This window comes from Antrostomus carolinensis, unplaced genomic scaffold (assembly GCF_000700745.2).
Source record: "Antrostomus carolinensis isolate BGI_N321 unplaced genomic scaffold, ASM70074v2 scaffold1872, whole genome shotgun sequence".
NCBI lineage: Eukaryota > Metazoa > Chordata > Aves > Caprimulgiformes > Caprimulgidae > Antrostomus > Antrostomus carolinensis.
The window spans coordinates 30327-48603 of NW_010299989.1; the positions used below are offsets into that span (position 1 = coordinate 30327).

Here is an 18277-nt window from a genome sequence, read left to right on the forward strand (position 1 = left end):
GCTTCATCCATCTCTGACCCTAGTTGCCCTTTTTCTGTTAGAGAAATACGATGGTAGTAGAGTTGAGAGGAGGTTGAGGGAGTAAAGGACTGACAAAAAAAAAGGGGGGAGAAAGAAAAATTATGCTCCTTGTGTCAAACAATCTTGTGTATGTTTTCAGCTCTGAAGAAATGAATGGCTCCCACTAGTAGAAACAGAGAAAAGAATGTAGACCTAATCATTCTTTTCTTGAATCAGCAGGGAGTTAGAGTGCACTCAAAAATATTAATCTGTTAAATAGCTGAAATCTGTGAAACAGACACTGTTGTCTGTCCTGTGTGTGTTCAGTCCTGTAATACAGCAAAAAATTTGATCTCTTCATGGTTTTAACTGCCCTTCAGGTCCGAGTTTGAAAGTAAGTGATAATGGTACTTCCTGTTTGTCCTTCCAGGCTGTGAAGCCTAAAATGATACTGTCATCGTTCAAATTTATTCTCTTATTTGTCATGAGTTTTCTTGATTTCTGATACAAATTATTCACTAGTAATTCTTGCTGTTGTCTAAAATGCTCTAGTTCCTGCTGGTTTTCTTGTTCCAGCTGCCAAATCCCCTTGAAGAACCAAACTCTTTAAATAGTTCACTGTGTTTTTTCCATACAGATGATTACTGTGGTTGCCATGTGACTTTGGCAGATATAAATACGGCAAGGTGATTTTTGTGATCAGGGAATGGGGAAGTATAACTCAAACTGAATCACTGTTTAGGCTTTTAAACAAACATTTGCAATTCCTGTTATACAGTGAAGGTCTAGTAGGTTTGGTTTTTTTTTAGTATTCCATAGAAGATATATAGGAATGCGCTACATGAAGGCATGCAATAAATATCATCTTTTTTGCATCTTTTGTCAAAGGCTCAGATTAAAAACAAACCCAATTTTTTTAGAATGGATATGTACTTGGATGCACTACTGTCTGCTAATTTTTACCCAATTTGATTAGTTGTCATCTTTCAAGTTGAAATTGCTACCTGTTAATATTTTTCCTTTTATGATAGTTCTTGCCCATACCTGTCAGTACGACTATTCTTTCATAGTATTCAAATACAAACAGCTATCCTGGTATAAGAATCTGGTGACCACGGTAGATTCATAGTATGAAATGAAGATCAAAAAAGCCTCTCTGAAGTGTAGTGTATTCAAGAGAATAAGGTACCAGAATAAATTTTTGTGCTTTTCCACAAGAAAGCAAATAGATCTCTCATTTTACTAATTTCTTTCTGTTCATTCAGATTCTCACATCAGCTGTAACGTAGCAGGTAGCAGCATGCTGTATGTGAGGTGGCAGTCTTTTTTTAATTGTAACCATGAAAATATGGATGCTGGATAGCTGCCTTTTTTTTTTTTTTTCCTTGGAGGTAAAAGTTCTCAGCACAAATGCAACTTCTTCCCTAGGAAGGGATGTTTTAGTAGCCTTTTATAGAGAGACAAAGGAAATAGAAAAAGTTGCTGTTATCCTTGTGACTAGGGCAGACTAGAGTAGTAAAATTGGGATACTTCAATGTATTTTTAACACTGACAAGCAAAACCACACACAGCACACTTATATAGCACCCCAGCAGCCAATCCCAAGGTACTTTACAAATCAATTGGTTAATAACAGAATTTTGTGTAATATCACATTTATTTTTAAAAACTAAAAGCAAACAAAAAACCCCAAACCAAAAAAAAAAATCAGTTCCTTAACAAAGGAGGAATAGATTTGCCTTTAGATGCCATGAAGTTCATTGAAACTAAGGATGCTGGTATGTCCTTAGGGTCAGGACTTAGTTTTTCTAAATGTACTGGAAGGAAACAAAAATATTCTGCACTTGATTGTAAGAGAGGCTTATAAAGAAAGTGTAAAAAAGAATGATGTTTTAGAATGGTATTCTTAAAAGGCCTTACATTAAAGTATTTTGAGATAGACTTGGTCTAATGAAAGATTGTAAAAAATCTGATGAAAATGATCCAAGTCTCAGTTCTGTTGCAGAATTGCACTGTGGTACTGTATTTTAGCTGTTAGGTCATTTTAATAGCACAACTTGGAAGTTTGTAAATTGGAATCCTGAACCATCTTAGTGAGACAAAGTACTGATGGCTATTTTCAGTCTCAAACTGTTGGTGCTTTGAAGGTGGTACTGGTGATAGTCAGATGGCTGCATTTCAACAGTGGTGGGAAACATTCCTGTATGTAAATACTGTAAAGTGCTTTGGAGGGGAAAATGGCGCTATATAAATGTAAGACATTAAGTGCCTCTGAAATAATAATAAATCTAAAGATAAAATATATCTAGGCTTTTTATGTTTCTTGATGATGTGATTAGGAATTTTGTAACAATCCAGTGAATGGATACTCAACAAATCTCAAGTTACTTAATGAGCCGATTGACTTCTGTTCAGCTTATAAAGTCTGTAGTACCTGTTTGAAATTCTCCCTGGAATCAGCCAGATGATGCAATCCATTTGTAGACTTAACAAAGAACATGAGCTCAGTACTTGAAGATATGTACTTAGAGCAACTGGATTATAGGTGCATTAATCTGTTTTAAGTCTGCACTGATTCTGACCTCTGTTCTCTCTCCTTTTGTCCACTGTTCACTTCTTTTCCCTTCAAGTTTATTGATTTTTAGAAGGGTGTGGGCCTGCATAAGGTTAACATAAAATGAGTATTAAATGTGGTAATTCTTTTGAGTGCTCCTTAATATTTGTACCTTGAGGAAAAGGGGATAATTACTTTCTGCTTTTATTGTATTTGTGATTTTTTTTGAAATGTTTTTCCTCTGTGGACAGAGCTATTGACATAACTATCAGAACACTTGAAACTCAGTAGTGTAAGAGTAAAACCAAGATATGGTTTAATGCACTGACTTCAAGGGTCTTCTCTTTTGATCAGTGTTTTCTAATGCTAATTAGTACTAATTTTTCCTTCTCTTAGCTGGGATTAGTTGTGCAAGTGTATTGTGTAGCATTCTTAAAGGGTGGAACTCCCTTTGAAAGGAAATTCCTTAACCAATGATGCAGTCTAAAAATATAAGTATCATTGAACTCAGCTGATGAGCTGGAGAGAAAAAAAGGAACTTGTATTGTGGATGTGATGTTTAATACTTAAATTTAATAGAGCAGTGTGAAGTCAACTCTGGGCTCTCAGCTACCCAATTCATTCCAAATGCTTGGTTTGTATGCCTCAACACTTTAATTCTGCCTTATGTAGAGGAAAAACATCAGTTCCTGGAGCAGTAGAAGTGAAACCATGGAGCAACAAATTCAAACTCCTTTTGAAGGATCAATCCACCGTCTTTTGAGAATGTTCAGTAGCCTTGGTCCAGTATTGCTGAATGTTTACCAAAGCTCCAGACAGCTATCCCCTCTCAACAAAAATTAAGCTTTCTTGATGAAGGCTATGTTTGTTTGGGTGCTTTCTACAGTACTAGTATGAGACTGGAATAAGCTCTGAGGTGAACAGAACATCGCTGGGGACCTTGTAATCTTCCATCCCAACTGCAAAGCATGCTTCACTGCATAATGGAGGTACTTTTCTTACCAAAAATAAACCACCCGGAGGAAATGCACACAAATATCCAACTGATCTCTGACCCTTGTAATTCTTCTGGGAAAAGTTGTTAGTGTAAGCTGCATCCTAGCCAGTACTTGTGTTGCAGGGATGTTTCTTGGCCAAATGTGGCATGGATAGAGTGGAGTAGAGGATAGAGTGGAGTAGACACACCTGACTGGACAGCCTGAACATAAGATTACTTTAGCACTGTTTGAAAGTGGCTTGTAGTATTAGATAATTCTGGATGTATTACCACTTCAACAGCTGTGTTCTGTAAATTGGGAAGATGACTAGTGAGAAACAAAGCAGCATGGAGTGCTACCATGATGCTTACTTGACAGGCTTTTTAAATTAAATTGCATCTAGTATTGACAAATGGCATCTTTCTTCAGAACAGGGAATTCAATCTCTGTGTTTCTTAAATCCATGAAGAAGAAATACCCTGTGGATTAGGACTGGAGAGAAAGAACTAATTTAGTGATTCTTCTGTAGGATAAAGCTCTGCAGACTCAATGGATACTAGTGCATCACCTAATCTTTGGTGTTCTGAAGTGGTCTAGATACGTGACAAAACATTAAGATGTCCTATCATCAAGATAGGAGTTAAAAATCCATTATTAAAATGTATATATAATTGTCATACGTACTGTGAGATGTCCATAGAAATGTCCGTGATAATAGTCACCTGAAATCCAACTGTGGAAAAATAGTAGGGGGAAAAGTTACCTTGGTTTTATAGAAAAAATAAACTGCAACTTTTATCTGTCTGGAAGAAAATCAATTGTGCAAGTTCAAATTTCTGCTTATGGAACTGCTGCTCAAAACCCTTACTTCTATGTATAGTGTATTTCCTTCTTTATTAGGTGTAGATACCAGTTAGTTTGTGTCAGTCCCTTTCATGAGCATGAAAAGAGGTTTCTTGGTTTACTGAATTAGTGAGGTGCAGCTGATTTGGGAGGAGGTTGGTTGGTTTTCCCTTCACGTGTAGTGGTTCCAGGCTCTTGCTAGTGCTCTGGGTACAGTCAGATTTTTATTAATGCTGCCTTAAACTGCACCTGAAAGTTTAGAATGCCTGTGCAGGTTACAGGTTCCTATAATATGTTTGTACATTCTGATGAAACTCGTCCTGTTGTGTGCATTCAGACATAAGATGAAACTGGTTTCATCTTGAAACAAAAATATATGCAAGTTAGGTTATTATGAAAGCAATTTATCTTTTATGTTAAAACCTTAGAAAAGTTGCTCAGCCATCTTCGAACTGCTTCATCATTTTCTTTCCTTGTATGCAAAAGCAGAGCCAGATGACAAGCAGCCTGGCACTTCACTGTTCAGTGACAGAAGCTGTCTTAAGGGGATAATTTGAAAAATATGACAGATTTAGGGTTTAAATAGCAATAATAAGCCTAAACATCTGGTGAAAGTCCATAGGGATTGACTTTGGAAATGAAAGATACTTTGCCAGTAATCCTGCGAGGAATGCAACAGTGCGGAAAATAATAATCCAGCTGGCATTTTAAAATAGGAGAGAAAGGGAACTTGGACACTGCACTTCTGTGGAATATATCTTTCACAAACCAGGCTTAACACTCACAGTCTCTCTGGTCAGAAACCTCACTCTGGCTGACCTTGGGCAAGTCTGAACCATAAGACTTAATACAATTGCTTTCACTGTCAAAAGGAGCTCTTGTGCCGTAGTGCCCAGCCATGTTCCCTGCTCTGCTTGTCCACAAACCCACATCCTTATTCCCCACCTGCCTCTCATTCTGGGAAACAAGTGGTATCCACACATGATGCTGCACTAGAATTGAACAGAATTGGGAAAAAGGTTAATGCTGTCTGGACAAAACTAAGACTGCTGAGATTGGTTTACTTAGGTAGAAATAGGGAGCTCCACCTACATGACTGAAGAAGTTTTATGCATTAAGATAACTATAGAGTTTGGCACAAATCACAACTAATTTTTTAAGCTTGGTTATAGAAAGTTTGAGGAATACTGCTCTGGAAAAGACACTGTGCAACTGAAGAGTCATTCTTCTATGTAACCAAATACACCCTTTGTTTCGTTACACTGAGTGATTTAATGCAAGCAGGTACTAAAAACCATTTTACTAATTTTAATTGTTGTGAATCATGACAAGGTAAGTAGTGTCAAGATGCTCCCCAAAATAAGCTAGCCTTTATTTACTTTGCTGTGGTATTCTGTTGCAGGAATTTATTGGCACAAAAGCAACAGAGCTAAAAACAGCTGTGTGAGAAGCTGCTAATGTGACAGACTTGGTAAACCACTGAAAGATAACAGTTATCTGTAGAGGGGCTGATAAGCTGATATATTTGGGAAAATAATACTTAAAAAGAAAGGCGTGTGTGCTGAAGGCTTCCTAAACATCAGATGCAATCTTGCATATTGCGACAGGACTTCTCTGGAGAGCCAGAAACCATTAGCAAATTTTTTTTAGAGCTTAGTAGGGAATTAAGGGCCAAGGTCAAATCCACATACTGACATTGTCTTTTTTTAACCCACAAGTACTAACTAGATAGTAAAAAAAAAAAAAGTAGATTAAAAAAAAAAGAATAGTTGTATTTATAATAGCTCTAAGTAGAGAACTTCGAAAAGGCTGCATCAAGTTAGTGCTTCAATACTACCAAAATTCTCTTCATGCTTAGGGTGTTAGCTCTGTAAACTTTCTCTGAGGTATGGGGATGCCCACTTGAGTAGGTGGGTCTGATAGACAATGGTAGTTCCTGTGTACACCATGTGTTTTATTGTCCCCAAGGTTGTTACCTAGTGCAGTGACCTAAGAGAGGCAGTACAGAAGAGCAGCCTCCCACTGGGGACCTGTTTCAGATTCTTGTGCCTGTCACTGCCTCTAGAGTGGAAGGCCATTCCCTCAAAAGACTTTTTTGGGGGTTGCTTTTTTGAGACAAGCTCAATAGAACTCGAAGCGCATAAAGCCCAAAGTAACCCTGGCTACAAACATGGCTGCATTCCAGCTATTCTACGTGTGCCCTTCTTTTCCTTGCTGCTGCACAGAGAGCATGTTATCACAATTCCAAACATAGCTTGTACTTCAACATAACTTGGAAGACTTTTACAGCTGGACTTATGACACGTGCAGTAGTAACACATTTTCCAATGCTCCTAGAGGACTTCAGTCCCTTCTCTGAGGTTCTCAGTCCTTCCCTCTCAGAGTTAAAAGAGCAGCGAGGGGAATCTTTTCTGCTTGAATTCTGAGCTGCTACTCAGTTTTCTGAGACTAAAGGAGAACTCTGTCAGGAGGAGGGAGTATGGCTTTGTGTGGGTTTTAACACCATCCTGCAAACAATGGGTAAATAAGTACTTGTTGCTACCTGCCGGATTGTTAACTGGAGCCTTGTTTCCAGCAATGCTTGAAAACTGGACAAGACAAGGTATGTTATAACCCCAGATCCCTGGAGAACCTGGCAGAGGGAAATGCAGACTGGAATGGAAGACAGGGAGAGTGTTCAGGGGGAGAGAGCTGCTCCTGCCTGTCATACCAGATCTCACTGAGCTGTTCAAACTATCTGTTGCTCTTCATTATTAGGAAAGAGAAAATCTAACAAATTTTACATGGCCTTTTCCTTCAAATTTTGGTGAATTCTGGATTCAAACTGGGTATCCTTGCACTAGCCATTTAGGAAAATTGGATTGTTAATATGCTGATTATGCCTTTTTTTGCCACTTGGGGTCACCTTTTCTAGTCACATGAAACATAATACCAGACATGCAGCTGCAGAATTAATATTGTAGAGATGGCTGACAAGAGTGTAAGTTGTATATGTCGTGCTGCTCTTCTGATGTAGCAGTGTGAAGAGCAAGGAAGGAATAGGTCTCTGGTGTTAGTGGTTCCACTACTATAGCAGTGGCTGCAGTGGTGATGTATGAAGTTATGGTTGCACCTGGATGGTTTACGGAAACAAATGATCCTGTTGTTATTAAAGTGGAAAGATGGGAAATCAGACTGAGTATCATCTCTGTGGAGACATACGTATTTGGTGTGAACGGATGGGCAAGTATGAAGGCAGGAGAGGGAAAACCTGTGATAATCAAGGTTGCAGTCTTAAAAAAAACCCCACAAAACAACACAACCTCCACTTTTTTTTTCCTGGAATAATGGGTACTTTTTATTGGAGTAGGTTTTAAAATCTCACTTGTCATTCTAGCTCTTTCATTACACTAGCTTTTTAATTGAGCTATGTGATTACTGAAGAACTAATTAAAAATGTGATCTCATTGGGAAAATATTTCTCTGTTCAGAGGAAGGAGGTTTTTAATTAAACCTCTTTTGATGAAATAGTTTTGTGAATGTAACAATGTCTGAGTACTTTGCTATTTAAATATTTCTTGAAGTAATAAGGTAGAAAATTTTAAAATAAAAATAGAAAGAAAATGCAACAGTGAGGATAACTGAGATCTGGAACTGTGAATATTCTTTGAGTTCAGATTAATAACTTCATTTCTAGTTAAACAAGCCACTAAAAACATTAATATTTAAAGGTAATTAGATGCACTGAGAGAGGCACTCAGCAGTGCTAGCAAATGTTCTGGAAGTTATTGATCTAATTCTGGTGACTAAGGGAAGCTGTAGAGAGTAAAAATAAAAATAAAAAATGCTGCTATGCTATATCAATATTCTTGGTTGTTGATTAAAGGCAATATCTTTATTTAAAGTGCTATATTTTCATTTAAATGAGATCCTAACCAGCTGTTTGCATAAATGAGACAGTGGGTTCATGTCTGGGAAAGAACACGTAATGGAAATGAGGAGGGGATAGGGGAGAGGAATGGAAACATAAGGAGCCCAGGGGAAGTAAGGAGTAGAAACGTGAGCTTCTTCCAAGAGCAAATCACTGAAGTATGTCACTAATAGGGCACAAATTTTAACAAGAAATGGGCACAATTCCTGCAGTTGGACACAGGAGACAGGACCTGCCTATAAAAGCCCTGGAGGCAGTTGACATGGCTGTGTCTTTATTCCTGGGTACAGGCAGGTGTTACTGAAAGAAATCACCCGTGAGGCACATCTTCATATGAACTTGTCTAATTCAGCTACAGTTGGAGCCTGAGGAATTACAGGGAAAGATGTTTCTTCTGGGTCCTTTTGGGGGTTACTGAAATGGGCTATATGGGCTGAATGAGAGCCTGTGCCAGGAGAAGCAGAAGGATCTCACTAGTGGGAAGATTTCTTATAAGGTGGAAGGAAGAGGAGATTTATTTTCCTGGTCGTTACACCTGAACTTTTGTAAGCGTCCTGCTGTAGAGCACAGGAGGACACATACCAGCAAATAAGGGAAGGGCAGCTTTCTGTCCCCGTTTCTCTTTGTTAAGGGAATGGGCGTACTGTGTGAGAGAGCACATAACACCACACCTCATGGTTGTGGAAAGATTTTTATGTGGCCAGTTCCTGCTTCTGTCCTGTCTAGCAGGTTGTTCTTTTTTGCTTTTCCTGTCTTCCTTGGACATGAATACCAGGTCTTCTCTCTCTCTTAGTGACAAACAGACTTTAGAAAGCATGTTTATTTGTATATGGATAAATACAGTGTAATTACAAGACTACTCCATTGACTCTTGAGTCAGGTACTGCCGAAAGTCCACTCATTCCTGTGTATTACAAGGTTCTGAAACTGTGTAGCAATCACTGCTAACCTGCAAAATAACCAGCATTACAAAACTGAACCGAGAAGGTAATCCATCACAGCTCTTTATTCTCACTTACTTAATGCAGAAACTCTTTGTCCTGGGTTGCCACATAACTAGTGATCCAAGTTAAGCTTATAATCACATTCTTATCATTACATGCCTCTCAGCAGCAGCCTTCTCACAGTGGAAAGCTGAGTCTGCTAGAAACAGATTAGCTAAGCTGTTTGTTGCCATATCTATCATACATACATTTATGAAGCCCTGTATATTCATTTTAAGTAATGGCAGTAATTTTATGGTCTGTAATGCTGTTAGGGCTGGCAGAAAGTAGCAGAATAGTATCAGCCTTTATTCGCTCACATGAAGAAGAATGTGCTTTTACAGCAGTACTATACCATGGAAGTGGCTTATTACAGTATGCAATGTTACATATTAATCTGTGTAAGGAGAGAACACGAGTCCTGTGCAGGGAACTGTGCAAATGTTTTTATCCACTTGAAACAGCTGGATACCTTTTTCTGCAACAGATGACAAGGAGCAAAGCGGAACAGGGGAATGGGGAGCATGAGTAGGAACACGCTTGCCTGCAGAAACCTGCTTAGAAGATAAGCCAGGGAACTTGGGTGCGTAGGAAAAGCCTTCCCTTTCTCGCATCGCTTCCCTGCGTGGCTGGCTCTGTCTTAAAACGGTACAGTGCTGAAGTGGCCACATGTGTGTTGTAGATAGGATCTAGTCTTTCTTCCTAGGGACAATACCTTTATTCAACAACTCCTTTTGCCCACCCTGATACTCTGGGAAAGTTAAATCCTTGCACAAAACAGTTTGCGTGGGCTTAGTACACTGACCCAAGGGATAATAATTCCAGAACTTTGCAATAAAAAGCCCCTTTCTCAACCGTCTCCATAAAGAGCAAAAAACCTCTTTGAAATAGGATCTGTGCGCCCTGTGACTCTGGTTACTCAGCATTGTTGGATGGTAACACACTGCAGCTAGGGAACAGAAGAGCTTCAGGTTTCCAGAACTGGTACAGAAGTGGGTCACTCATACCATTTAAGGTAATTGTTTGCACTTCTATGGGTGTTCTTTCTTTCTTTTAATAAAAACAACCTTCATATTCAGAGCAAACCAAAAATCTCTTAAGTAACGAAGCGTGATTTATAACATCATTCTGTGTAGTTTATGACAATCAACTGCATCGTCTAGTTCAAAAACCGCTATGTTATAACCCACAGGCTTTCTGTTTCCTGTGAGCTCTTCCCTTTTCCGAGCTTGGTCTCAAATGAGGCTGAGGAAGCAGAACAGCACAGGGAAGGGAAGTAATGATGACAACTTTGGAATGTTTTTAAATTTCCTCCCACAAGCTCTCATATTTTTGATTGCTGTTGTAAGCTTCCTCCTCCATACAAGGCTTATGCATCAGCAGAAAAGGCATTAAGTATTAATTGCACAATAGTAAGTAAACAGGGTTTTTTTGGAGGGGATGGTGGTGTTTATTTTCTTCTCCCTGTAAAAAAGGGGAATTAAAGAACAAAGAAAATCCCCATAAGCAACACTCACACATTCACAGCAGTCTTAATCCATACAAAGAAGGTATCTATAATACAGTAGAGATGAAAAAATACAATTCTGTAAAAATTGGTAGACTGGGATATTAATTTATATGATGTTATTCCTTGTCATAAATGCAATGGGTATCTTCTTCTAAGATACCTATAAAGCTTTGAGATACATAGCCAATTCGTGCCAACTGCAAGATGCTTTTTTTTCCCCATTCTCTTGATTTTTTATTCTTTTGTGTGTGTGTGCCTATCGCCATCGTTAGCAGCAGCAGTGGGTACCAACAGCAGTTGCAGCCCTTCTCACCTCTGGGCCAGGCCCCATAATGCCTTGAATGACCACCAGTACCACAAGCAGCACAGGCACCGCTGTGGAGGTCCCCGCACTACGCCCACGGAGATGTCTGGTACGCTTTCCATTAGAATGAGAAGCTGTGAATGCAGACGCTGAATAATCGCTCATGTAAGTGGACAGCTGAGAAGCAGTTCAGGACTCTCCAAAACCTTTCATCAGTTTGTGAACTGTGGCTTCTCATATTTTCATCCTCATGGGTAGTAGGTGCCCTGGTAGTCTATTCTGCAGTACTGGTTAGACTTCTAACCAGTAGGTTATGCTGTTTGCCTACACTGATGTCACAAGGTAAGTTTCGTAAATGTATTCTTAATTTAGTTTTGGAATTAATGCTGTACATCATTTAAAAAAAGGAGAAAAAAGTCTTATTTTCCCAGTCACCTTTATTTCATTAGAAAAGTATAAATTACCATCATAAATACAGATATCACCAGTATAAAAATTAGATTCTCATTTATAAAATAAATATTAAAATAGTCAAAGCAACAGGTACCTCCAAATCCCATCACCAATATGATTTGAACCTACCACATAAACTATTCATTCACCAGTTATTTCATTAAAAATAATGTTTAAAATGCAGTAAATACTGCTACCTACTCAGTGCTTGCATGAAGTGAGTTACTCCTGACTCAAAAACTCCGAAGTAGTTGTTCTAACACTTCCTTGGAACCATCAGGCTACCCTGTGTGTATAACGCTAGGTGTAGTGTAATCTGGGTACGCCTTTCAGATGGATAGCAGCTACCTACTTCAAGAGTGTTCCTTACAAGTCACAAGTACAGTAGTTTCAGTTTGTTTACCTTTGATTGTCTATATCCAAAGATAAATAGACCAAGTTAATTTTATCCAAGAAGTACAGATATAACAGTAGCATCTTTATCACATCTGAACTAACAGATCATTTCATCAGTTAATTATGTTAAAAGAAAGTCAGATAAATACAGGTTTTGTTTCATAGAAACAGAAAGATGTTCCTTTTAGTTAGGCAAAGGACACATTTTTCAAAAGTAGTGTTTTTTTCCCTCACAAGTACCATAAATCTTCTGGCTCAGTAACGCCATACTTTCAGAATGGCTGTACCTGGTCAAGTCAAAGGTCCATCTAGTTCAGAATCCTGCTTCAGACAGGACAACAGAAAGAGCCTGGGAAGAGGGTATGAGCTGGCTTAGGATATTGTAACAGATAACCAGAATAATCTTCCAGCCTCCCGCCACTAGTGACACAGGGGCTTCCTGCTATCTGGATTTTCATCTGTGACCGTCTAATGGATTTCTGAGTCCACATAAAGTTTGGTCTTCAAAATTCCTGTATCGGAGAGGCTAAAAGGCTCCACCCAGTTACCCAATTTATATTTTTGGTTGTTTGTTTTTTTTTTTTTATCAGAACTGCCATGAGTTTCCACAATAATTTTTCCTTAGACACCATTAAGCGGTTCCTTTTCTCTTGCAGCTTTTGCTTTCTTGCGTTTACACAGGATCACTGATAGGACAATGGCAAGAGTGATGACTGCAATTGCTATCACTGCTATGATGATAAAGACTTCTGCTCCATAATCTGTAGGGGAGAAAAAAAAAATCAAGGATTCAGTTATCAGAAGTCATAATGCCACAGTGCTACAAACTCTTAGAATCCACTCCACTGAACTAGAAAATGCTTTCTGTATTTTACAGTATCACAGAAGTGGAGTGACCACCTCAGTGTAAACCAAATTCATTTTAATGTGAATTTACTGAACTGAGATAAAGCTTTATTTCACCTAGTTCACACTAGGTTTTCATCTAGTTTAGTTAGTGCACTAAAATACCCTGATACCACCACAAGAATAAGTCAAACTATTCTCCCTACCCCTGCATTATTTCTGTGTAACTAAATCCAAGTGGAAATTTATTCTAGATTAGAAGCTAGAAAACACCAACAGAAGATATTCAAGTTGTAATTTACTAGAATTCAACTACCGTGATAAACAGAAGATATAAATCTAGATAAGAAAGTTAAATGATACAGTTAATTTGCCAATTTTAGAAGAGCTTTTCTACTTAAGAATGCAAATATTCTTATCTGTTGAAGAAGAAAGATACAGCACAGCAATGTGATATTATTTAATAAACACTGATGACTTTATATTGAAGAAAGTGTTATCCAGATTGTTTGTCTGGAATTAGACTGGCTGATTCACCAATGACTCACTAATTTATTTACCAGTAAAGAAGTAAATCTGCCAGCCTCTGACCTTGTAATCTAACAGTAAACAAAATCTTAGTCTCATCATCTGCTTTTGAGATAACAACTAAAGTTCAGTTCAAACTACAAGTCAATGGATATGTCAGTTTCTAGCACTCAGAGCTAATCCTTCAAGCACTCACTATGGGACCTGTTATTGGAAGGAGCTGAAGAAAACAATCAGAAAACAAAAAAACAAAGCTGAAGGCTAGTGATGAGATCTGAAACCTCAGTGACCAGTCATCAACTCAGACAATTTAAAAATAATCAAACAGTTCAGCAAAACCCCAAAACCACCTCCAACTAGCTAAAGATAGTGGATTCTTACTTAATATGAGTTCTTCTCACGAGTTCAGTCTGTGTCCCCTCACTTATACAGTTAATAGTTTATTTTATAATAGGCATCACAACTTAAAGAGATATAAAAATATACTTGGAATTCAAGTGTCTTTTTGTTAAGACTGTATGACTGTGTTGGGCTTGTGTGTGCATGTGGAGGGGCCACATTTTTTTGGTAGTGGGGGAAGGGCCACCTTGTGAGAGCAAAAAGCTCCCCTGGCTCCGGGGCAGAGACCCCCCAGCCCAGGTTGGGCCAATGAGGGCTAGAGAAACGCCTCTGCGAATCCATATTGGTGAGGGGAAGGACTGTCCTGAAAAGAAGTAGGTGGGGTGAACCTGGAGGAGAGGCCATTGACCTGAACAGAAGATGATCATCATCCAAAACAAAAGACAGACAGAGAGCAGAGCTTCATTTCCAGAGGAAACAGGAGGGGGAAAGACAGAGACCCACACCCAGTTCTACTGCATGGTCCCACTGTGGGTCAAACCACCACAATGACAAACTTCATCAGATACCTACCATCTAAGATGCTTCTTCCTATACTGGTACAAAGCACCATGCTTTCTTGACCGTTGCGGTTTTCTCTACGGGAGGGAATGATGCCCTGAATGTAGAAGCAATAGTTCTTTGTGCTGTCAACGCTTATTTCAAATGTATGGCTTTTTGTTGTTGCATCTTTCTGTAAAGGAAAAATAAATATTTCAAAGTGTTCTCTGCAAAAGTGTTAGCTCTTAAGGTAGCACAGAAATTGTGTAGCTATAATATAGGTTCAGAAATGTAAAAAGTAGAGTTAGACCTTACCTTCCCAGAACTTTGATCTTTCCAGTAATAGAGTTTGTATTCCAGGTCATGTTGGAAAATATCTCGAATACTTTGAAAGCTTCCATTAGGAAATGTATATGGTGTAAGTGGATCTTGGAATATAACATTCAGTTTGGAACCTTTTTGTGTGTAATTCTGGATCTCCGGTTTTCCGAGAACACCTAACCAAGTATTTTTAGAATTAAAAAACTGACATCATATTTTCTACACAACATACTCTTTTTTTCTTCCTCCCTCTGCTCCCTTTCCTTCTCAAATCTACTACATGTTTACAGAAGCTAAGTAAGACAGTGAAAATCCTGGATTATTGACAAATATCTCCATCTAGTACACAACGTTAATAAAATGGTCTATTCACTGCAGTGAGAAACAAATGGTAACTAAGGTCTTACACGCTTCCCTGCATCAGGGAAAGCTTTATGCTTGACTGTCTTCTCAGATATCAGTATGGCTACTCTAAGAATCTATAGGAAAAACCTTTAGGCCCAACCTAAACCTTGCTTAGTAAAGGGAAACAATCTTGAAAGGAAGTTTATAACAAGATTTAATTGGTAATCCTACTTACTTTGATTATAAGGTGTAAATTTTTCAGAGACTGCAAAAGGTGGTTCTTCAAAGTTATCCATCCCTGAGGACGTTACAGACAGTATGTGTGCTGTATAGGTCTCTCTTACATTCCTGAGCACATCAGTAACATCACACTCTGTTTCTGCTGTCAGTATGCATTTTTTTTTGCTGTCAGATGCCTGTCTGAAAAGAGCGAGAAAGAAACATCAACACTTTCCAATCAGACCTGTACATATTTAGATATGTTAAAAAGCATTTTTTGTCCTCAAACTGTACAGATTTCTTTCATCCAGTGGAACAGTCTTCCAGGTGTACTAGACTAAAAAGGAAAAGAAAAAAACCTCAAAAACCACTATGCTGTACAGCTATATTTCACAATTCAAAGTAGAATCAAGTAAATAAGAGACATTAATTATAGAAATATGTTACTGGATACATATATGAATTAAAAATTCATATGGATTGAATAGAAACCATTAGTAGTTCTGATTTTGGATTTTTCTGCAGTTGACTTATTTAAAAAAATCGAAGATCCAAAAATCACTTTGAAAGTGTTATCTCTGATGCATCTGAAAATTATTGCCCTAAGAAACATCACTTGTCCTAGGAAACTCTGTTGCCACCAATATTAACTGTTTAATGTGACAACAATATCTCCTCAGATATGCCACCTGTGTTTGCATCTATGCAGGTGCAAATGTCACTAAGAACAAGACGGTAGCAACAATTTTTGTTGAAGAATTACAATTAAAAAATATTGTCAAAAAACATGACTCACACACTTATCTTCATTTTTACATGACTGATAGAAAGCAGATCCATTTACTTGAGAAATAATAATGAAACCAGAAGAAAAGTGTTAACTTGCTATTTTACTTCCTAGTAAGAAGGAATAGAAAAACAGATTACAGAATACTGCTTCAATTCTTTTCCCTATTTTTGCTGGTGAACTAAGGAAAAGAAAAATTGTGTGATCTCATCTGAAAGAGCAAGAGTGCCAACTGTTTGGAAATTAACAACTGAGTTTTCCTCCAAGTAGGTCGTTTTATTTAAGAGTCACCTGAACCCCCTTCTCAATTCACCAGATTTCTTATGATGTCACAGATCAGTTAGTGGTAGTGTCCTAGAGATGCCTTGAAAAGGGACAGAGGAGATTTGATCTTTGTGATCAAACAAATGTACTCTGTAAACGTACGTAGATGAGAAAACAAACATTTAAGCACATTTCATCCATAACAGCAACCTGTCTGAAGAAGTGTTTGTATCAGAACTATAGCTGACTCTGTACTGAAGCTTGGGCAAACAGACTTCAACTTTTCGCGAGCACAAATGGCTGGAGAGAAACTCCAGATTCATAAGTTTTGTAAAATTCACTCTAAGTGTGGGCTTTCAAGTCTATTAATCACTCCCTTAAAGAATAAAAGAGTACATTAGGCCATTGCACTGGTACTTCATCCATTAGTCATGAGAGAGCTCTCATTTCTATGCCACTTTTACAGACAGAGGAGACTACAGTACCATATTTTTATTACTACGTAGGAGAGTTGATGATGTAGTTTCCCTTTGGGGTATGTTAATAATGGTCTAAGAATTAAAATGGGAGCTAAGAACAGCACAGATTTATTACTGAACTTCATGGAAGTTTTGCTGCAGAGGTGTTAGATACTTCATGTAAGCTGGCTACTTCTTATATCCACAATATTTCATAGCTTACATAAAACATGATGACAGGGGAAGTCTTGACAGAGGTGGATGAACAAAGGTAAGTTATAGTATTAGCCAGCAAGACAAATTATTCATTTACTGTGATTCACCTATTAGAATAAAATGCAGACTCATATTTATCAGACACCTCCCAAGACTGAAAACGAAAGACTCAGTCCAGACACCCTGAAAGACACAAAAAGGTCAAGTTCTATCTAATACATGGTATCAGACTGAGCGTCAACTTCAAAGTATCCTGGCCTGGATCTCCAGTGCAGCTGGCCTGCACCTAACCCCGGAACTGAAATACTGATCTAAAGCTCAACTCTGTTTCTGAAGTGGGAAAAATCAGAAGCCTCAATCAGGTATTCTCATAGCTGGATACAAAGAAGTATTAACAGCTGGGTTGGCAATTTCCCTAACTCCTCATGTTTGGACTTTTTTCCTGTTACCTTCAGTCTCAGAAATATTCAAACACACTCTATTTACATAGTTTTCAAATTCTATCAATGGACACACCTTGGTGTTATCTACTTACCCGTGTATTTCTACTGTATAGAAATAACCTGATGGTTTTGGTTGCCACTGTAGTATAGTTTTAAAATTGATTGAAGACCAAGTTATATTAACTGCTGTTGGTAGTTCTGGATTGCCTTTAAATACAGAAAAGAGTGCCATTAGTGATATCGTATGTAATTCCTGCTTCCCTGCAGTCACTGTTTAGTTAAATGAAGCAGTTGCTCTTAATTGCTACTTGGAACTGTTCTTTTGGGGGAAAAGGCTCGGTCCTGCCCTCTGGGCTCATGCTTGTCTAACTAAAGGAATGTGTCCGGGCAGAAGCGAGAAATACGAGAAGAAAATTATTTTTCCTCTTGTAACTCGGAGGTTGCTGAGGTAAATTATTTGGAGCTCTGTCTAATGCTTCCTTTTTGATCCAAGACCTCTGAAGAAGCTACAAAAGCTTGAAGATACTCATGAGAACGTCCAAGCACCAAATAAATGTGGCGTAGTTCAAAGTCACCCCCGGCTGTGTCTGCTGCAGAAGGCATTAGCTCCTAGTTTCCCATTGATTTATTTTGGGAAGATTAAGACTTTAAAGCTCAGCACTAGGCCTACACGCTTCCATGGGAGCTACCACGGGGCTACCCCGGCCGAACTCACGACCGCGCACATCATGAGAACGTCCAAGCACCAAATAAATGTGGCGTAGTTCAAAGTCACCCCCGGCTGTGTCTGCTGCAGAAGGCATTAGCTCCTAGTTTCCCATTGATTTATTTTGGGAAGATTAAGACTTTAAAGCTCAGCACTAGGCCTACACGCTTCCATGGGAGCTACCACGGGGCTACCCCGGCCGAACTCACGACCGCGCACAACGGGAGGAAGCCGGGGTGAAAAACCCCGCGCAGCCCCTGCACCCTCTGGAAATCAAGCGCTGCACTGAGCGACATCCCAATTATTTTCTGAACACCACCTTCCTCTGCGCCTCC

The 18277-nt window shown here is 38.7% G+C and overlaps 1 protein-coding gene across 1 annotated transcript; it reads right to left on the reverse strand.

Annotated features, from left to right (window-relative positions):
* Positions 1–12551: 12551 nt before the first annotated feature.
* Positions 12552–18039, reverse strand: F3 (coagulation factor III, tissue factor). Its single transcript, XM_010162953.1, has 6 exons — positions 17907–18039; positions 17329–17443; positions 15085–15269; positions 14499–14680; positions 14217–14376; positions 12552–12691 (listed from the first exon to the last, which is right to left on the reverse strand). The coding sequence occupies exons 1-6, from the start codon at positions 18037–18039 to the stop codon at positions 12552–12554; spliced, it is 915 nt and encodes a 304-aa protein (XP_010161255.1).
* Positions 18040–18277: the final 238 nt, after the last annotated feature.